Source organism: Prinia subflava, chromosome 3 (genome assembly GCF_021018805.1).
Source record: "Prinia subflava isolate CZ2003 ecotype Zambia chromosome 3, Cam_Psub_1.2, whole genome shotgun sequence".
NCBI classification, from domain to species: domain Eukaryota; kingdom Metazoa; phylum Chordata; class Aves; order Passeriformes; family Cisticolidae; genus Prinia; species Prinia subflava.
In genome coordinates this window covers 31441533-31464843 of record NC_086249.1, presented here as the reverse complement: position 1 = coordinate 31464843, position 23311 = coordinate 31441533, and the positions used below count along the sequence as shown (strand labels likewise).

The 23311-nt window shown below is 37.3% G+C and overlaps 1 protein-coding gene across 8 annotated transcripts in view; it reads right to left on the bottom strand.

Annotated features, from left to right (window-relative positions):
* The window catches only part of YAP1 (Yes1 associated transcriptional regulator), an 87690-nt gene that overhangs the window by 12983 nt on the left and 51396 nt on the right, over positions 1-23311 (bottom strand). The window contains exons 4-6 of one of the 8 annotated variants that reach the window (XM_063394548.1): positions 17181-17294; positions 4822-5015; positions 3322-3369 (exon numbers count right to left, since the gene is read on the bottom strand). In XM_063394548.1, the coding sequence (XP_063250618.1) occupies positions 3322-3369; positions 4822-5015; positions 17181-17294 (356 nt within the window). The remainder of the gene's footprint in view (positions 1-3321; positions 3370-4821; positions 5016-17180; positions 17295-23311) is intronic. The other 7 variants (XM_063394549.1, XM_063394553.1, XM_063394554.1 and 4 more) reach the window with 7 other exon arrangements.

Below are 23311 nucleotides of genomic sequence, written 5' to 3'. Positions count from 1 at the left end.
TCTACAGACATGAGCAAGCAATACAATTATTTTGTTGATCTGTAAAGCTTAGAAACAAGCTAGAAACAAGTAGCAGATACAGAATGAGCTAGCATATACAGAAGAACTTGTCTCATAAATGGGTAGTATGCTGATCTTACTAGCAAATAGTCTAGTATTAGCAGCAGATAAATAAGAAATCTTCAGTTCTCAGCACAAGAAAATGGTCTGCACAACATCCAAGAATAATGCCATCAGTACCTCGACATTATTTGCCTCTATTTCTTTCCACAGCACACTGTAAAGGAAGAAATCTGTTACTTAACATCTCTTCAATTTTGTGACATATACACAACTTGATTGACATCTGCTCTATATTAGAAATTGTTGACAATCAGATGCTAACTGCAGGAAAATGAAAAGAGAGCTAGTGGGGATGGAGTGAAAGTCAAGTCATTCAATCTCTTTACCAAGACAGATAGGCATCTTTAAGGTTTCACAAATAACTGATGATGAGCACAAGTAACTGAACAGATGCTTGGTGTTTTTAAAATTTCCTGGATGTATCAACAGTTCTCACTGATACACAGTAAGTCTGAAAGTTGTAATTTTGCTATAGATACCTTTGACATTTTTAGAATTTCAGTAAAATACATCCTTCCTTATTCAAACAAGAAGAGTCTCTTACAGTGCTTGCTATAAAAAAAGAAACTGAGCAATTATTTACTCTTTCCAAAATGTGCTAAGGCTTCCATACGTAACACTTGGGAGTGTTAGGGTCACCACAGGATACTTCAGTATCATGGCAGAGATATAAACCTGGCAGGGACAACTACAGTTATCCAGCACCTAAAAAACCTGACCGTGGATATCAATATATGGTACTGTATCCAGGCTACATGGGGAAAAATGTCAAGAAGGATGAGGATGTTGGGCTAGATGACCTCCACCAGTCCCTTCTAACTTAGTGATTTTGTGACATGGAAAGCTCAGAGATCCAGTTAAAAGTCAAGGAACATTTATCAGATGTTTTTAATCCATCTATACAAGAGATTTCATTAGAGGCAAGCTTCAAGAATGCTGGTGTTATGTAATCTCTTTACAAACGAAAGACCTTGGCAATCCCTCTCTAAAACAGTCTTAGCCTTCCCAGAACTAAGAGCACTGAACATAGGAAGATTTAATTTTTAGTATTCCTTAAAAGAACATCTAAAATTTAGCAAGAGAAGCAATTACTCTGCCACCAACCACAGCTCTATCATCAGGAGAGCAGATAATTCCTCTGAACTTCATTGATTTTATTCAAAGAGAAAGGCAGACCTGTCAGGAAGAAAAAGTTGAACAAAGAAATTTTTATTCTTTCTATACATTTTCCAGATTCACTAGGTCAGCTGTGATCTGATCAGATGTACAGATTAGGACCTCAGTAGCAGCATCATTAGAGAAGACAGGCTACAGATGCCTCTACAGTACGAGGTCTCAAGAAGCATTTAGAGAACCAGAACCCAGAAGCAGTTCTCTGAGGAGTTTCATCCACCTGTGGCTGGCTGTTCATGACATTGCTGTAATGAAGGATATACTGTAATGAGGTGATATGAAAACACAAAAAATACATTTAGATGGTGCAACAAGAACAGTCTAGTATTAGAGAACTTTAAAGGTGACATGACTGCCTATTCTTCTACTCAACAGATCACTCACACACACCTTGACTCATTAGCAAGTGCAGACTAATAAAACTGATCCCACACAGGAGGTTTGGTAGGAAGCAAGTTTAAATATAAATATAATAATTAATAAATATAAATGGAATCCTGATTTTTGTATGAATCCTTTCATCAGTGCCCACTCCAAATAAAGCAGAGTGACCACTACCAGTATAGTCCCTTTGAGTTTTTGCAGTTTTTTAGAATTTAAAGCCATAATTTCAAGAAGTTCCAAAAACCTCATCTTACAGAGTTAAGTATGAAACTGCTAACAAATTTCTCCATTTCCTCTATTTTTTTTTGAGTTGGCAACAGGAAGAAATTAGTGGAAGAGTGAACAATGGTATGACAGGGCTTCAGGCATAGAAGAAAACATAGAAAACACTTCTGGCATTCCATAAGAAAAACATCCCCTTATGAATGACCTAATTATGACAGAAGATAACGTGTTTTCAACTGGCTTGGGGGAGTCCTCCTTTATTTATTCTCTTGAGTACTTAAGGACTCTCTTTTCTCCTCCAGAGTAAGATCTAATATTGATTGATAAAATCATTACATGTCTAATGCTTTGTAAGTTAATCAAATTACTACATCTCCATTAAAATGCTTCCGTTTAAGAGCTGCTCTGGCATTAACAAGAAAGTTTTTTTTCCAAGGTGTCAGCACAAAGGACTGAGGTTCCTGTTTCTCAGAACTCGTAACATACAAGTTTTGTGGTACTCTTCAGAATGCAACAGTACACCAGTACTCCCAAACAGAGGATACTTTCTTTTATTCTGTTTTTCTTGCCTAGTGCATACAGAGGTTTCTTCTTAAAAAATGAAGTACAATATGAGCCAATATAAATATTGTACTAAGAACCAGTAGATTAAAACACTGTTAGCAATAGTAAACATGAAGTTCTCTGAATATAACCACAAATCCAACCTTCCAGAGATTCAATCTATATTCAACTTCTTTAGTGACTAAAAGACAACACTAAAATGTTTATTATGCTTCACATTTTGAACAATTTTATTTTGGTCTGAGCTTGAAAGGCTTTTCATAACTGTTGTTTCCTATACAAAAAATGTATCAGTCCAAGAGTCAGTTAAACGTCAAAATGGAAAAATTATATCTGCATAGGAATTGTTCTGTTAGTCTAATCTATTAAGTAATTCTGTTGTACTATGCATGCTTAAAATCATAACTATTTCAAGTGACTTTTTATTAACTGATAACAGATATCCTTCTCTAAGATCATACCTGCTTAAACAAACTGATAAGAACATGCATGCGAACAGTACTCAAAAGTCACCAACCTAGATAGTTTGCTTTAAATAAACATCTTGAAACATCAGGACTGGAACAGCAGTATCCTCAAGAATGCTAAACAAGAAGGTTGTTTTCAATGTAAAAAAATGTGCAATGAATTCCTCACTTGCTCTTAAATATTGATATAAAGTTGTGGTAATGCAGCACTCCTAAAAACAGTGTTAGGGCTGTGACCAGAAAAGTGATTCAAAAATGTGCATGGCAAAGCTTGGTTTTTTCTTTTCTTTTTTTAGAATGTTTTCATGTAGCAAAAATTTCCCTGCTAGCCTAAATTAATGCTTTAATTTTTCTAATTATGCTGAAACATCAGTTAAGAGCCTACCTGATGTTTTGGAGAATTTGCTGTGCTGGGATTGATATTCCGCAATGCCTAAGAGTAAAAATAAGATGGATAAAAATTACTTTAGCTGCATGGTTTACCTATGCAGGCTGTCTTATAAACACCATCTTGTAGTATGAAGCCCCCGAGACAGGCCAGATGAGACAGGATAAGGGAGTTAAGAAACTGTGAAAATCATGACACAGTGAAACAAAACTCACAGATTTACCAAGGATGCGTATTTGACAGGTAAGCCGAATGACTAAGGAGAACAACATGAAGTGGTTGTCACCTGCTCCAAAGTTAGTCAGGTTCTCAATGACAACTGAGGCAAGAAGACAATTAGAAGGCCTACCCAGAAGCATGCTAGCACAGGGTAAAATGTCTGTTTGTGGATTAATTGCAAAGCAGGAACAGCAGGTGCTTAAGCAGAGAGAAAGTCCTGATGCCACCTTTGCGATGTATTCTTACCTAGAGCACTATAAAAAGTAATGGCTGTAAAGATGACCCATCTTACACCAAGAGATGCTGAAGATTCCTACAAAACAGTCCTTGACTACAAAGGGAGTCAGATTCCAGGACAGAATACTGCAGGTGATGAAGAAAGAGAAAAGCTGTCTTTGAGGACATTAAGATATTATCCTCTTCTGATACAAGGCCCATCACCCAAAGTGAAAAGGGAAAGGTTTTAGAAGATTTTCCTCAAAGAAAAGATTAGTGCTTTTTCTGGCAGTGTCAGAAACCCAAAGAAATATCTTAAGTATCTAGCACAGATGGTAGTAACTCTTAAAACATTCAGATTGAACAACTGAAGCAGAAGGCTTAGAGTCAAAAGGAGATCAGGCCCGAATTCCAATCCAGAGATTGCAAAGTCCAGCCCTACACTTTAATATTCGCTACAGCCATATCCATATAGTAGAAAATACTGAAAGCCTTATTATGAAGTTCAACATTCTTCAGCATAAGAAAACCACAGGTTCAAAATGCAGCACAAGTTATTCAGTTGTTCCACGCTCACTCCTCTGTTGTACAGGTCAGATTGTGGCAACTAGGCACCTCCTCACTGTATCTTATATAAACTTTAAAAATACTTCAAAATCCTACAGACTGCAGAAGGTTCTAAAACTGAAGACTTTCCTCCACTTAAAAGGGAGAACTAAAGTAGCTGTGGGGAATAACTTTTTGCTTCTCTTGGAACTCAATAAATATGAAATATATTCTCAGGAGGAATATCCAATCACATCAACAGTCCATCTTGTCATCCTTATAGTTTATGAAGCCTCTTTGTAAAGAGTTTTGTTAGAGAGAAGAAAGCAAAATCTTTCAGTCTAAAAAAATTGGATACTTTCACCACCAAGCTGATATCAGTAAGAGAATGAATTCAGACCTTTTTAGATCTCAAAGCTGTTTGTACAGTTACTGGTCTTCAAGGCTCACTGAAACAACAACTTAGAAAAATCAAAACATAACATACAAAAGAAATAGTGGAATTAGGTGTCTAACCTGTGGCCTCACCTGCCGAAGCAGTTCTTGATGCTTCAGTCTCAGCCTTTCTTTCTCCATCTGCAGCTGCTGAAGTCTCATTTGTTGTTGCTGATTGGAGCTATTCCCTCCCATCACACCACCCTGGGGACTCTGAGGAGCCAGAGGAGGTGGCTGTTTGACTGGAGCACTTTGGCTGATTCGTTGATTCATGGCTAAGGAACCAAAACAACAAACGTTTGAAAAATAAATTCAAAATACATGCAAGGAATGTATTATCCATGAAAGGTATATACCAAAAACAATCTACAAAATTATAAGGCATGACAGTACAAAACATGCAGTTACACTGATGTTCAGAATGTGAAACATATGCTCACATGTGAGCAATTGATGTGTGTAAAAATAATACAACAGTGTCATGGTTAAGACTACATACTTGTTCTAAAAGCTTCTGCAAACAGTTTTATGTGCTAACTGGTGAAAAATTCCAAAGTGGTAGTAAAATATTTCAAGTTGAGTAAGAAGAATATCTCTTCTTTCTAATAAACTACTCTTACTGCAGACACAAATAGTAAATAACTTGTTTGATTCATGTGAAATCTTAGGTTCATTTAACTTGAGAACACGCAGAATGACAAAATGGATCATTTCACTTTTATCGAGAACAATTAAAGGCTACCCACTGTGGTGCAAGGTCATACAACCAGCATTCACATCCCTGTCACATCAACATTTTAGTGTTAGAGACTTCATTTAGAGCTTCTTGACATGCAAAATTAGAGTTGGGACAGAAATGGCAGATAAATTACACAGCCATAAATACTGACATCAACATAGGAAACATTTTGCTAGTGCTTCATTTTCTTTTACCCCTCAGAACTATGCACTGCATTTTTCCTGGGGAGCAGAGAAGAAAAAATGCAACCTTGTAAGCATAACACACAATGAGAACCCACCATCCCTTCCCCTACAAAAGGAAGGCCTAAGACAATTTTATTTTACAAAATAACACATGACTGAGATGCATCTATTTGACAGGCCTGATTTCTCTCTCACATGATGCCAATGTGGTTAAAGTCAACAGAGGCACTAGAGTTCCCAGAGTGGAATAGAGGGTGGGAAAAGCCAACTGCATTGCAAGGGCACTATTTTCAGGGGCTTTCAGTTTGGAATTAGCTCTCCATAATGTTCTCTGTAACAGACTGAATCTGTTAACAGTCACAGTATTCTGCAGAATGCTTTTGCTAAAGCAGTGATTTTTTTTTTTCTGGGAATGAGGATTATGGTTTACAGAAACTAAGAAAAGAAAAAGGAGAGAGCTTCTTTTAGGATGACAGGGTGAAGTGGGGCAAAAAAAAAATCTGTAGAATTAGTTTGAATTAATGTTTTCATCATATAGAGGATGCCTGGAATACTAACGTTTCTACCTACCATAAGAAAGGAGAATTCTCTCTCAAAAAAAATCTCTATCATCTTTTCACTGAAAAGCCCTTCAGTCTCCACTGTCTTTAGAGTATTCAATTTAAGATACAGTAGTGCTGCTCTTCTGTTCCAAGAAAGCCAACATATATTTATCCCATAATACTACACCACTTGGAGACCCAACTCTGCAGTCAACCCCTGCAACTAACCCACTGGTCCACCACAGACTCAACAGTCTAATGGGCAGAAGAGTCATATTTTCATGAGTCCAGTCAACATAAAATGCTGTCAAATATCTTAAAGTGATCTGAAACAGTATTTCATGCAGTTACTTGTTAAAGAGCTTCATACACGTGATTGCTAATATGATAAAACTTCCTGTAAGGTAAGTGAACCTGTGAAGTAGGAATAGAAACTGGATCGCAGCATCAAGCAGAAACAACTAGGGCTGCAGTTCAGCTCCAACCAACAAGTCTCATCCTGACCCAGCATGAAAAGACGTAGTGGGAAAATTACATTCCTGTGGATCAAGGCCTAAAATGAAGCAGCTGATATTACGAGACATCCAGTACTACTTCACCATCAGAACTGAACTTCAGGACAAAACGTGACCAGAGTGAGCCAATTAACCAGCTCTGCCACAAGAGCTGTGGTCTCTGGGCCAGTGACAGGAAGATGGGCCCCAGGACACTACAAACTGTTAAGCAAAAGTTCTAACACCATCAACAGCAGTCCTGTAAGGATGTGGGCAGTGAACATTTAACCACAAGTACCAGGAGCTCCACTGGGTAATATCTGCTGGAAGCTTGACAGCAATTAGACAATCTTCATTTATCAAAGCTGAAGGAAAGTTCAAGCTAGAGAAAGCAATGCAAAAAGCAAGGCAGCTCATCTAGCAGTTTTAGACAAGCTAGATATGATACTGTTGGAGTGGGGAACAGATCTCCTCCTTTCTCTCTCCCTTCAAATCTGGAACCAGGACCATGCCTTCTGCTGTAGCTACCTCTGAGAAGTTCCAGGATCCAAACCCTGCTATTAATAAGATGGGAGGCAAATTACAGTGTAAAGTCAAGAGGGAGAAAAACTAGAAAATTACAATCACCTGAAATGAGCACATCTACATTAAAAGCAAACTAGCTTGTAAAATTTGAGTACCCAAAGCTGAAAAATGTCAATTTTCTTTTGGTTAAAAAGGTTTCCCTTTATAGTCTAGTCCCCAATTATATAATCATGGTTTCAGAGTACTACCTTAATGCAGTCCACAGCCAAGCCATGTTACAGATAACCTCATAAAAATTTAACAGTGTCTAACCTTAGTTAAACACTTCAGTGCAGTATCATGAACATTGCTTCAGCATGTTATGAATTCGTTTTTCCTGCATGCACCATACAAGTATCTCTTTTCCACAAATAGGCAGCTTTGTACTTCCCTGCTCATGCCACTTTCTGCTCTTTTTATTTTATATATATGTGTCTTTCTGACAGCTGCTTATTATTCCTGTTCTCTCTGAATGTTTGCTCCATTCTTCTTACCTACTGAATTTGCAATTTTAACTTGAAGAAAGAAAACATGTTTCCATGATGTTTTTCATTTTATTCCCTCATCCTAGATGCCCAAATGTCTTCTAATGTCCATTTTGAAAGGAATATTTCTAACTAAAAGCATATCTAAAGCAGGAATATCGTAAGATATTGAGACTTTGGTGCATACTTAAAATTCAACTATTAGGGGATAACTTAATGATACGATTTGGTAAATATTCAGAAACTGAATCTAAAATTAGTTTCTAAATTATATTATTATTAACACATCCATTGAAAGGATGTTTCTGAACATTTTATTTTCTCAAGAATGAAAAGTGCAAAAGACTTCAAATTGGTAAGATTTTAAACTGTCCTCAGAACAGATCATAGAGACGTTTCTACACAGGCCAATTCTTTTAAACCGTGAAATTAAACTAAAAGTTAGGATATTTGAAGAAGACGCTGCCAACTGAATTTTACTAACTTAACATATCCAAGTGAAGAACCAATGAAAAAACCACAGCAGTATCAATGATTTTCATACACCTTAGTGATTACAAGTGTGCTATCTTCAAGGGAAACTCAAAGAAGAATGCAATTATAATTTCCAACACAGTATTTAGTGAAAAGAGGGGGAGAAACACATCTTGTTTCAAGTGACAGGAAAAAACAGAGGGTTTTAAAGCTTTTTGGTTGTTGCTTTGGAGTTTAGGGGGTTTTGCTTGCTTGTTTTTTGGGTGAGTTTTTTTTTTTACATTCCTATTCCCCATTACTTACCGGGACATGACTGCAGAAATCTGCACTCTAAAGAACATGCTTATTAATGTGATCTCAGATGACAGATTTTATTTCTCTACACCTCATGCATTTGTAATGATCCTGACATGGCACAGCTCTTTTCATGTACTTCAAATTCAAAGGCAAAGAGCTTCATTTTATCTGTTAGCTAGGACTTAGCAGTTTCTAATGCATCCTGTTCCTTACCTTCCATGGCTATGGAAAGCATTTAAATAAGGGGCTCTGCACCCACACAGTGGAGGCTGCAAAGACCTCACAGGCAGAGCAGGAACAAACAAGTCTTTGTTTCTAGAAGAGGGGGATTTGAGGGAGGAGGAGGGGCAGACAAGTTAAAAAACATGGGCAACTTAGGACAATAAAAAAGATCTCATCCTAAAATATGGCTTCACAATCTGCAGAATACAGTCAACTGCAATTGCTGCAGTAAGTTTTTGAGAAAATTAGTGGTCTTGAAATGCTACCCATTAAATGTTCTACTGTCAACAGCAGAAATACCTCTTCTGTGCTGTACCAGACAATACCTAACAATTCCTGAAAAAAGTTTAGACTGCTGTCTACATACATGACAAAATCCAAACAACCAAAACCTAAAAAATAAAACCAAGAGAGATAAACAATTACCAGGTATTGGTGCTAGAGAGAAAAGGCCAACAAATTTTTAACAACTCAAACATAAAAAGCTAATTTCTCTCCCAAGATCCTCTGTCAGCTCAAAATCCCAAGTCCCAGGGCAGTGACAGTCTGCAGTAACACAGCACCTCTCCACTGTGCAGAATTACATGCAGAGATTGCACCTTTAGTGATTACTAGACACAGCTGAATGTCTGATGTTGTTTCTTTCCTACTTATAATTTCACTCTTCAAAGTTAATCTAATTTTAATCTGCAATTCCTGAGACATTATTTAGTTGAACAAACAACAAAAAAGCTCAGGATGTGAGCATATGATAGCTGACTGTCCTTATCAATAAATATCAATGTTTTCACTGGGGGAACTAAAAAAAAAAGAACTTGTCCCCTTCAGCTTCATTTTGAAACTAGACAGCTATTATGCATCATTTCTGGCTATAATCAGGTTTTTACCTGGTGCTAGTTTGCAACCAAGTTCAACAAAGGCAAAAATCCTCTTTGATTACATTTAAAAGAGCTGTGAAGGGAAAAAAATACCAGTAGGATTTGAAAGAGTTTCGGAAATAATAAAAGCACGTTCCAAGGGGTTTTTTAAGAAGGGCTTGGTCAACAATTTGTTGTTTCATCAGGATGTAAGTCATGTTTCTGGACTGTATTCTTCATAATGTATTGCTATGTCCTCTAAGGAAATCCTAGTCACAGTTTCATAATGCTGCTACTATAAAACAAATTAAAAATTAGCACAATAAAATATTCCACTGCTTTCATTCTCTGATTGATCCTGGATCTTAGGGTATGGGGAAAACCACAAATAGACTGTTCTCTGAGTTCATTTTGCTGCTTTAAGTGTACAAACAAACCTTAGTGTCTTAGGCAAACAGAAATATTTACAGGCTCCTGAGCTCAACTTTTAGTTAAAGCAAGATATATCCCATAAAAATACTATTACAGGATCACGTCCAAACTACAGGTTGGTTACTCTGCATTTATCAACTAGTTTCATTCAAATTAAATTAGTATTTTTCTTTTTGTTTTATTACCACTATAGTACCTGCTGGTTAAACAATATAAATTAAGTTCCTTTTTCTTTGATAAATCTGCCATTATTTTGAAGTCCTTCTGTACCATCAAATGTAGATGTGCAATAGTCAGACTGACTAGAGCACCATTAACACTCTACAGCATGTACAGACACTCTTGAATCACTGGCAACTACACCAGAATAAAATGCTGTGTCAGTTCTTCTCCCCCCATAGCAGTAAGCAGGAGTATTTATAAAGCACTTTCACACAATGTATGCCACTTTCAGAAGAACTAAAATATTCTGTCCAGACTCTAAAGCAAATGATATTCAGCAGTAAAGTAAGTTAAGTAAGTAGCTTTTAGGAACTTCTGCTCAGTGCACACATCTAAAACAAAACTCTTTAAAAAATGGGCTCTTACTAAAATTCTCTTTAAACTCTTTACATAACTCTTTTTCACTTTTTAAAAAGAAATCAGTTTTAATTTTGGAAGGCTAAACAAATTTTAAATTACTTGACTTACAGAATGCAACTAACACCACAAGTATTAGTACCTCAGAACTATACAAGACACACTGCACTGGACAGATTATGAGAAGAAACTTGAACTAATGCTATTCAAATTTAAATTCTATGTATGAAACACTGAAGACTACAGTAAGTGCAGGAATCTGAGCTCACCAAGGTCCCATATGTCTGTTCACTGACTCTCTGGCAAAGTATATTTAATGAAAACTAGTCCACATGTGAGACCGAAGGTTAACCAGAGAAGAGTCGATGCAAAGCTATTAGTTGTGAACAGTTTCACTGTTTAATCACCACATAACACTTCCTGGGTTAACTAACCAAAAGACAGGCTTCTTTACAATTTCTCATAAAATAATGTGATAACTTTTTAAATGCAGGTTTCCTTTGATTTCTTTGAGTGGAACGAACCCTGTATATATGCACCTACACATCTTCACCTTCATTTTAATTTCTTTCATAAGCCCATCAGAAATGATTAAACAGAAATTACAAATCCACGAAAAACTACCATAAAAAAAATCAACAGTATTCTCTCAAGTAACATATACTTGTATATATTTCTATATATAAGAACTTCTATATATAAGAAAACTTCTATATCTGAGAAACTACCATCATGTTTCAACACGACTGAATTCAAAGGCAAAAACCCTAATATGTCTTAGAATTTAAGATCATATATGATTAGACAGAGATTATATAATTACTGTGTGTATATATATTTAGATTACAGATAATGAAACGTGTTCAAAATGATCCACCTTTGACTTTTAACACAGTATGCTCATTAACAGGGAAGTGCAAAGTGCTATGTTAGAAGGATATGGTAGAAAAAATGTCCCTGTTAGGACAGTTAGGTGCAGTTTCCTTTCACTATCATGGCTGCTTAGCACAACACTGCAAGCATGCATTATTTTTATTGGCACCCACACATCATTAGCAATAAATCTCCTTTCTGAAACAGGATTAAATTACTCTGAAAACAAAACAAACCCCAAAACAGGCATAAACTTACATAAACCTACTGTCCTGATAAATTATTAAGAAAAGTGTGGGTTTCTCTCTCTTTAATAGTCTAGAAATATTCTATCTAAAGTAGATACCTGCATCCTGACACAATACTTGTGGACAGATTTAGTGATTTCTTCGAACTCACTTCAGTTAAGAGGTCTAAATACATCCTGCTTTCAAACAAACCGAGATTTCACTTTCTGATATACTCATACACAACAAATAATTATTTATCATCATTACCACAAGGCAGCACCTGCCTTTTACCAAAGGGATGCTTACCAGTGACATTTCATCTGCCTCTGCAGATTGGCAGCAGGCTTTGACAGAAGTCACTGGTTCACTGAAAACTGCTGCTGCTTCGTCTGTACACATCTCTGACACGCATACCAAAATACAGAAGTCTTTACCCCATCCTAAGTCATCTCCTGAAACTGCTCTTTTGGAAGGACAGAAGACAGGGAAGAGAAAAACCTTATACCACTAGACCTTTTTAGATGAGTCAAATCCTCTTTTGTTTTACAGTGTATGTAAAGAGGATACGCCACTCCATTTGCAGATCAAAACCATTTGTGGCTCATGCTCTGCTTTTTGTGCAAAAAACTGAAGGCAGATCTGGAACTTTAGAAGTCTAAAATGTTACTACCATCAGACACAAGGTCTGGGGTTTTGTTTGTTTTGTTGTTTTTATTTTGTCTAGACAAAAGCCAAACTCAGTTTTTTAATCTAGAGCTACAGTTTTATCTTGTCCAAAAATCTGCATCTTGAAAAGCTCCGACAAACTAATTTGAAGGAACATACACTAAACAAAGTGCTAGACAGGTAAGGAGTAAGAAAGTAACCTATGGAATACCTCCTTTTAACACCTCTGATACTTAAAAATTAACAGATGCTCTGTAGCTTAAGCTTTTAATTGAATTTCAAGCTTTTTGTGTTTGCTTGTTTTTACTTTAAACAAAATGATAAATATGTTTCAATGAAATGTATATTTTATTACAGTGCTTGTGAACAAGCTCTTTTCACTATTTCAAAGGTGCAATGTTTTCATAGTAGAAAAAAAAGGAAGCAGAAAATCCTGGTGTGCATTCTCTATAATCATGCTGTCATAATCAGTTTTATTTCCTAATTATGTAGTCAGGCAGCTATTGTACACAGAGCCCCTATGGCACTTTCCATAATGATATTAAACACTGCCTTGCCTTACCTTCCCCTCATCCAAAATTCATGCAGAACTTCAAAGAATATTAACATTATCTCCAAGTGGGAGTGATAAATTTGTGAGAGTGATAAAGTCATGTCAGTGATTTCAACCCGAGGTCACATATTTTGCTTCATACCCCATTACTGCAGCTCCAAGAATTGAAAGACCAAAAGGAAAGAGAATGGGAGCGTGCAACACTGGTATGACTACTAGTTACAAGCCTTTTAAACCAAATTTAGAATAAAATAACAAGGAAATCGAAACAATATCTTGTTTTACTCCAACCCCTACAGACACTTGTCTAGTAAGGTCTCCACACCAAACTTAAACCAGCAGAGACATGGAAATCAACTGCCAGTCTCCAGTATTTTCCGACTTCAACTTCATCTTTGCATTTAATATACTAAGCACCTCAAAGGGCAAATTATTTAAGGTTGCATTTCAAAACCAAGTCCTTTCACTGGCAAACTTTAATGGTTAAAATCTCTTTAATGTAATTTGATACAGAAGCCAACTCTGGGAAACTTACAGCTGAACAATTTTAAACTTCAACTCGTTCTAGGAAATTCGACTTTATAGGAAAAGCAGATGTTCTCCTACTTCACCAACTCCAGCCACTCAGAATGCATAGCTGACCTGCTTCCTATCCAGATGCTCTCTGAGTATCAAGAAAACACATATGTTATCTGAAAGGCTTAAAAATCCAGTAGGATCTGTGAAGGATGACCAATGAACAACAGCAGAAAAGACAAAATGGTCCAAAAGACAAGTTCAACCTGACAGTCCAATTCCCTCAAGGTAAAAAAACCAACTCTACTGAATAATAATAATAAAAAAAAAAAACCAAGGCAACTTAAAGCCTCTCACTATGAGACCTGCAAAGGCACTGAGAAGGTAGACAGCATGTTTTTACCAGATGCTCCACTAGACAAGAATCCTGCTGACACAGGCCCAAGGACCAACCCCCTCCCATCCCTAAGTCCTTTGATCCCAAGTCATCTTTTACAACTGCCTGTGCTTGGCATAAGAAGACCCTCCTTTCATACTTAATTCTTTCCTAGATGTTAAAGTTTGTGAATTGCCCTAACAAGAAACTGTTTTACACTATATTTGTAGATTTGGAGGATGGAAGTCTGAGTTACAGGTCTTCACTGACACTTAAGTGGTGTAGCTGAAGACCTCAAACCCATTTCAAAGATGTTAGACTTGAGTCTTGGAATGAAGTTCTTATCTTCAACTTGGAGCACTCAGGTTTTAGACTCAGCCTGTCCCACAGCTATTCTGACAGAGGCTCTTTTCTGATGCATTATTTCTAAAAGCCTGCTCCAAGAAAGAATACATACTAGCTACACTCTTTTATTTTCTGTTTAAAAGCATGAATGCTATACCAAAATGCCCTATACCAAGTCAGTCCACCTAAAATAATTTTTTCCAACTGATTATCCTTCCCCTCTCTCCTTTCTAGCCAGAATAATGGAAAATTCCAAGCACTATTTAAAAAAGAGCTGTATCCACACCTCCTAGAGAAAGTAAAGATGAATGCAAAGTGTCCATCTGATGAGGAACATACAGAGACATAAAAGCCGTCTCCCTGGAAGCTGGGAATTCAGAAGCAACAAGGGCAAAGACTCTTCATACCTTCTGCTTCTGAATACTGGAACAGAGGAGTATGTTTGCACATACCATTCAATAGCTTTGTTTTCTTCAATGGTTCTTAGGACTGGTGAAAGTGGCAGAGAGAAATTAATTCCTCCATCATTTTCAATCACCGTTAAATCACTGTAGTAACCAAAAGCTTCAACAAGACAAAAATGAATTCATCCTGCTTCTGGAAGTATTAGTAGTTGAAAATATTGAAATCCAAGCCCTTATATTAAAGCACAGTGATAGAAAAGGGTATGGCCATCCTCTGGGGAAAAACACCAATAGAAGTTTCAACCTATATTAAGCACAGAAAGGTAAACTTCTGAGTCATTCACATGCTATTTAGGGTCACAGCACATATTTGTCAAGGATCTCCACATGATAAATAAATGCAAGGCTCAGTAATTTAACTGTCAAACAGGTTTTTTTTCTTCTTGACTGGAGTGAATTAGAGAGGTCACAAGTAAGAAAGAAACAGGAATAGAATTTTGTATTTTCTTGGCTCAAATGATAAAAACATAAACCACAATACACTGTGTACAACTTAGGTTTTCAAGGAAAACTCCTTCAAGCTCAACAGCAGCTAGCAGCTTGTCTCTATTTGCCGTCACTCTAGATCAGAAGGGCCCACATGCTTTTTTTCCCTTCCTGCCCCTTTCAGTTACACTTGAGCTCTTTGACTGAAAAGGTCTGGAACAGATTAAAAGCCTGACCACAAAATAAAGAGCCTTGGCATGTACTCAAGCCTGTCTGGGATACACATACACAGTGGGCCCAAAAAGGGAAGCTATGCAGCAAGAAACCCTTAATCAGTCTTTTGGACATTTCTAACTTCTTTCAGTTTAACTGCACAGCTTTAACATTTGATGGAGTTTCAGTATGCACAAGACAAGAAGCTTTTGCCCTTACAGTTGGACCACTCTATTTACAGGAATACAAAACAATTGTGAAAAGCAAGATTCATCTCACTCATAACCTCTGTCCATTAAGACATTTTCCACACCCCTTTTTAATTCTGCTTCACCTTTGGAAACTATGAAGTAATGCATGTAAAGAAAAACAGATACCCCACAAGACTACCTGAGTAAATGTAATTGCAAAAGGCAACACTAGTTTTCAGAATGACTGCTTCCTCTTCAGCCTTATTCACATACTAAGTAATTGTGAGGTTGCAAATTACCCACACACTCCTCTTGCAACATGCAAACAGGTCTGTAGCTCTGGCTGGTGTTAAAGCCAGCATGGACATTTGCCAAAGCTGACGCCCCACCTTTGGGCTCAAGTTGCATAGTGGTTCAACCTGTCTACAAACTCGTGAGCACTTTATAAACAAAGTGTGACAATCTGGTGTTATCCATAAGAGTAAATGGATGTTGTAAGTAAGCACTCAAGCCTAAAAATCAAAAATGCAGAATTTCTAACAGACATTTGAGGAAACAAAACAGAACTGTGACTGCCGAGTTTTGTAGCTCTGTATTTATATGGCATTCATGGAGTTAATGCCTCTCCCAAAAGGGGCCCACAGTTGTTGTTAGGTCAACCCCTGCAAAGCTTCAAAGGTTTTGCATCCCCTCAGCCTGACCTACTCAGCGATCTGCACACTGTTTTCATTTAGCTGCACTGAGTCCAAAAGTAAAGCCTGAAAACCACAGTGATTTTTTTTTTTTTTTTTTTTTTTTTACTCCTACTGTTTTTCCATGGCTCTGGAAAAATAACTATAATCCAAAGGAGTTGAAAATAGTAAGTTATTGCGAAAACAAATCAAGGGCAAGCTAATAAGGCTGACACATACAGGTCACGGGCTTACAAAAAGCAGAAACTGTAATGCCATATTAAATACATCCCTTGGACAATCTAAGAAAGTAGTTTAGAGTCTTCACATTATATGTGATTTCTATTCATAGTCATCAGCACCAATATTTTATCAAAAGGTTTGCATTTCTGCTCTTCAGATCAAAAACATTACCCCAAAAAACACATAAAAGTTCTGTTTTGTTGAATTTCTCCACCTAGACTCTGTGATGATTGTTACTATTTCTATTTCCAGTATTATTTAGTCTTTACCCCACAAAAAGTTATTAGAGTAGGACCAACAAAACTAGTCATTCCTCATCATATTGTTTAAAACAGAAAGTTTTGTCATGATCATCACTGTGACAAGCTGGAATTATAAGCTGGTATATATTTCAAGTGTATTTAAACAGCATGAATGATTATTTGCAATGCCCTCTTAAGATAGCACAAAGGAAAGTAAATATTGGTTTAGGAATTAAAAGATTCTTCTGTGGTAAAGTTTTGCTAATTAAAAGGGATGAGTGAGCTTGACTGAAACTCGGTAAGTAATTTCTGAATGTCACCACTTCGGGGAACTGTATGGATCATATGGCAAAATACCAACCTGTAGCATTAGAAATTTGGGTAACATACAATCCTGAAGGATTTATGCTCATAGATTTTATCTTAAAGAAAAAAAATAAGGCCTCTATAACTCAAAATATATTTTAATCATACTATAAAAAGTTTTCAAAATATGCCTGCAAAATTAAAGCTGAGTGAACTGAAGCAAATCAAGAATTCTGAATTGAGATGAACTTTTACCAAAGCGTGGGTCAAGCCTTGGGTCTAGCCAAGATGTGGTCTTGTTCTTATGGTTAATGTAGTAAATTTCTCCATCCTGGGTCATAGCTTGTTCCCATCCATCGGGGAGTGGGCCTGCAATATAGAAGGAAGGAGTTGATGGCGGGCTCTTGTTTGCTCCAGCTGAAATTGATCTAAAAAAAATTGTAACATTTTACATATATAACAGTACATGAAACAGAAGAGTTTCAAGTTCATTTCTGGAATTAAGGGCGAAAAAGTGCTGAGTGGAAAGCCAAGGAACAGGAAACACTTCTATCATTTTTATTTAGGATTTGGACTTCAATTTTCAAACTTGTTTGCATCCTTTCATATGCTTTTGACACATAATTTTGCTATAGCATTCTAGTATAAAACCAGCAATAAGTCAAGCCTGCCAGAATGAAACCAACATGAGCAGCAGGAAAAAGAAGCATAGAATAATTCTACATCTCACAGCAAAGTTCATCTAGTGATTAAGACACAGCAGTAGCAACAAGCTGACACTAAGGAGATCCTGAAATATTCCTGTCTTTCACAAACAATTAAAAGAAGAAGTGAGAAAACTCATTTCCCCTTTACCTCATATCCTAAGTTTCGGTGAAAGCATTCAAAGCTTAAGCAGACAAAAATGCAAACCTGAAGAACAAGGCAGGCAAACAAGCAACAACAAAGCAAAGCCAAGAAAACACCACGAGCAGCCACAAAGACACAGTGCTATGAACAGCAGTGCAACGCCTCTACAAGCAGAAAGGCATACACAGGAAAAACTACTTCTGGAAAATGGTCTAAGGGAAGTACATAACGATGTTGTGGAGTCCACAGTTGATGTCTGAACACAGAGCCTGAGGAGTGGTTCCCATATGTTCCCATCAGCAGCTTTCAAGAAATTACCTTTCATTCCTATACAGTTCTTAAACCCCTCATTCTCATCTCTGGATGATCACGTAGATTCACCCATACTTTGCTTAGACTTAAAACTATTTTTAAAAGTTATATTTATCTCATCTTATCTGGCAGGTGCTTTACAAATAAATACATGGTTTTGATTCTTGCACATGGTTTACATGGTTTTTCATACTCACATTGACGTGGACTTAAAAAATATCTAAATTAGATACAGGAAGATCTTCCTTGGTATTTTAGATTTAAGTACAATCCTCAAACAATTACAACAAAAGAGTCATTACACATATTAAGAATGTAAAAGAAACTAGAACAAAACCTGCTGTAGCAGCAAGTCATTGTATTTCAGGTCCTTCTACTCTTCCTCAGTGTAACAGAGTAATACAGCAGAAGCCATCTGGCTGTTAGACTTGGACTAACAGATTATTCTGTATAATGCAAGATATGCTAACTATACACAAACATCATTATTTTACACATGAAATTCAAATATACCCAAAAATATGCATCTATCTGATAAATGTCTACTATATCCATCTTCAAACTACGTTAGCTCTTGACTGTAACTTTGTCCTGAAGTCATGCTCCCGCTGAAGAATTCAGTCTAAAGCTAGGAGGAGAGGTGGAGAGGATAGATTTGTTTGCTTAATCTCAAAAGATGTTCTTGGAGAAATGTCAAAAAGAGTAAAAAAATAATTCAGTTGCATTCCAATGATATCCTAAGGCATAACCAGGACAAGAATTTCTTACTGTGGTCTTTGAAGATCCCTTGCAAACTACATTTCTAATTTAAACTTTCATTTTGGCTCAGAAAACAAAGCCCTTCTCTAACAACTTCACTACTCCATCATTAGAGCTACAGATTTTCAAGTGAGGAAAAACAGTGAACACTAGACGTTCTCTTCCCACCTCCAAATGCTCGTAAGCTTTAAATGTTGTCTATAAGTAACAAGTACCTTAGCTTTTATCAGAAGTTAATGAACAGAACAAGCAAGAAAGAGTGACAATACTGCAAATAATTCTTGAACCCTAACATATTCACTACACAAAAGGACTATGATGGAGAAATGAAAGCTCCAGTGCAAAGAATGCTGTATTTTGTTACCATACCTGAAGACCAGGCAGCTAATCAGTAAGATTTTTTTTATAAAATTGGGGCACAGGAGCACAGAGACATGCCCCCCACCATCCAAGTGTAGAAGCCAAGAATCAAACCCACTCCTTTACTGCTGAGCCAACACACTAGCCATGCAGGCAGACCTCACTACCATTCTCCTCAGAGTCCTGCTTAGCCACACAACTCTTGGAGAAACTCAGCACGAAGTTCTCTGTGAACTGCAAAGCCAGAAAAACCCTCTTTGGCTTTAGGAAAAACAAAACCAGCCTTGGGGTGTCAGTCCTGCTGAACGCTGAAGTCTGTACTGGTCCAGCATGTTCCTTTGTAGCAAGTAAGAACAAAATGCCTTTGAAGAAGGCTGCCAGGAGCTGATCAGTCCATCCACCTGGTGGAATAATGCTACTTACAAGATTCAGTGATCTGATGAGTAAGTACTAGCTTACCACTAGAGACAAATCTGGGCAAGGTTCCCTTTCTAAATAAAACGCATAGCTGTGGAACAGGACAGAAAGGCCCATCTGCTCACCTGGCTGTCACAGCAGCAAACCTTTCTTGCTAAGTGCCATAAATGACTGCAGAAGCACAGCTTTTCTCTCTAGAAACTTTCTGCATTAATAACGTAGCTTTCTTCCTTGGACAGCAAACTGCTTTCATGTTTCTGCTCTCATCCTTACATATTGAAAAAGCAGATCAAAAATTGAAATTATTGCCTTCTGTAATTCCTGTTTGGTTTCATGAGTAATTGTGATGCTAGAAGACAGGTCTGATTTTCTAAATGGTCACCTGGCAAACTCTATTAGGGGCGAGTACCAGAGGAAAGAACTAAACCCATGCTGAGGAATAGGAGACATACGCACCCAGAGCACCTAGGAAAATTCCTTTGCAATTACATGCCCATTTTCCCCCCAAAGGCTCAACAGAAACAGAATTTTCAGTGTTAGATAACTTAGGTCACAAAAGCTAAGTCCTATATTGCTGCTATTACAACCTCACTAAAATTTCCATAGTTGCTGTAGCTCATGTTGTAGAGAAACAGCAATACTGGGTCTAACCAAAAGTCCATTTAGTCCAGACATGTAGCCTGGGGTGATGGACAGATCTTGTTGGTTGCTGAAAGCAGCCCATTTAGTGACCGTCACACTCTATAAACTCTTAAATAAAGCACCAAATACATATAGAGGCTATGAATAGTCACTTGGCCTCCAAGTGTGCTCGGCACTGGAACAGGCTCCCCGGGGACATGGTCATAGCCCCAGTCCTGACAGAGCTCAAGAAGCGTTTGGACAACGCTCTCAGGCACAGGGTGAGACTCTTGGGGATGTCCTGCACAGGGCCAGGAGTTGGACTCAATGATCCTTGTAGGCCCCTTCCAAATCAGGATATTCTGTGATTCCATCACAAGTTATTCTTCAGGCCAGTTTCTGTCTGCTTACTAAGAGCCAAAATATCTCTTTTTCAAGTACTTCTCCAGTCTCCCCTCCAAATTTTGTAAATATTTAGCACAAACAGTATCTCTGTGACATGGTCTCCTACTAGCTCTGTTTGGTGCCTCCTGTGATAACTGAACACTATCACAATTGTAAGTTTGAATTCTATGAAATAATGTGCACAGGGAGACAAAACCTTTCTAAGTAGGACTCGGCCGGCATTGTGGTACTTTTAAGGACAAAGTTACCAAAAAAATTAAATTCTAATTTCCAGATGTAAGCCATCTTTACAGAACTACTGATAAACCATACCTCTGTAACTAAATATTTATATAATGGTGTAACTTCATATAAATAACATGTAATTTTAAAAGCCTGTGTGCATGTCTCTACTTTTTATGAGGTTTTTTTTGTTAACTTTCTCATATGCCATGGAATCTGGAATGCAAAGCAGAGCTTGCTGCTAGCAGGTAGAAAGCAACTGGAAGAGAAACAAAAGCAAAAATGTAGTAGAGATTCAACCTATGCTGGAATGAGAAGTGAATCTAGGAAGACTATACAGTTCCTAACGCCTAATTTTAAAACAAATGTAAACAAACATTGACCTAATGTTATCAATAGGTCAATGCATATAGGAGGGCATCTGTACCTATCAAGCAACTGAATATGCATGGACAACCCAGGAACTAGAATACCTATGTTCAACAACAGGAATCACCTTCACCTAATACAGACACTGATCTCCAGGACCTAACTGTTTCCCTTCAGTCACAGTGGTTCTAAAACTTCCAAAAATTATTTCAAAGTCTACAAAATTTACCTAAAGTGCACCTTTATCCTGTCAAATTAGTATAAAAAGACACTATTTAAAAAAGGGCGGTTTTTGCAGATGAAGAAAGAAATGAACATTACTGTCCTGCAGATATTAGAAACTCGAGTTTCACAACAGATCATGCTGACAGTACACAGAACAGAATTTTGTAGTATGACTGGCTACACAGGAGTGATCTGCAACTGAAGGGACCAAGGATCTAAGAGAAGTGCTAGAACTTGTTTTGGCATAACCCTCCTGTCCCCCGAGAGTTATGAATTCAAGTGTCCATTTTCTTACCAACACTTAATGTGGCACTACAGCCTTACCTTAAGACAAAATGGAATTGCACTAGGTCTACAAACCTTCACTGGGAAGCTCAATTCAAAACTGCCCCATAAGAATGAAGACAAAAGAGGACAAAGACACATAATGTGCTCCAAAGCTAATTATCTAAGGTCTATGTGCAAGCGGAAGAGGCTACAGTATGCAGTGCTGTCAAGCATGATTCAAGCATGATTCAGGAAGTAAAAGTATCTGAAGAACAGAAGTATATAAATACAATTATCCCATCTCTGCTGTATCAACTGTAATTGTATACGAAACAGCCGCTGTTTATTTACAAATGTATAAGTTTACCTCAGTAGGAAATGTATAGGAGATGTTCCTAAGAAGAATAATGTACCATTATTACTACGTTTTTGTTTGGTTTAAATCAACACAGAAGAAACTATGCTCTTTTTCTCTGTTCTTTCTGAACAGTCACAATGAATTTTTATATACATGTGGCGTATTTACAAATAACAGGCTTGTTTCCTTTCCTTTCCAATTCACTGCTGAAGATTCAATCCTGTTTCACAGATAAACCAACATGCCACCTAGAAGAGCACTGTGCTGCTTTCTGCATACATATGGCCTAAGCTATTTTAGTTGATTACATGTAGCAAGCTAAGTTAAGAAAGACTGAGACAAGACACCCTCACTTTTCAAATACTGTTGACTTCCTATGACTTATTCATACTGATAAAGGACGTAGCTAACTAACACACACAGAGAATTATTCATTCACAAAAATCATGCCTGGAACAGATAGAACTGGTTCAGATGTCCATTAACTTCCTTGAAGAAATGTAATTTGCAGCAAGATACCTGGGTTCTCATCCAGTCTTAAGTGCCTCAAGAGATGGAATTTCTTAAGACAGATAACCTAAAGATTTCAATATCATGCTAAACTGCATCTGTCTCCTTTTTATATTTTAGTGATCTTTTGACTTGCCCTTATCACTTCTTTCCTGAGTTGTTCTTCTGCTATTTATCCAAAAAGACAACAGGTTTAACCTCCAATAAGCACACATCAGCTTTCAAAGTTCTATTCTACACATCAGCTTTCAGAGTTCTCTTCTCTCTCTGCACTTTCAGTTTGTTCTCCTGTTCTTAATTCTAGCTAATGTCAAGTACTCTAATTCTGGCTAAATGGTTAAAGCTGCTAAAGGTTCTCAAGACAGGTCCCAGAAATCTCTCCTATGTTTCAGCACAGCAGCTTGACTTACAAGCTGCTGTACAGTACAGCTGCAGCAGTACATTAGAACTTGGACAGTAACTTTAAGGGCTAAAATTAACGAGCACCATACAAGGTCTATACAGAAAGAAAATGTTCTCCTTTGTGGCATTTCAGACACTTTTTGCAAGTCAGTGATCTCCAGCTGTCACAATACTTACATACACTCATTCTTTTCCAATCTCTTTCATGAAAGGCTCTCGTGCACTAGGATATGTTCCACTGCCAGCAATATTTCATAACAGGAAACTTCTGTCTTAAAGGTCTCAACTTGATTTCCCAGTTCTTGAGCAT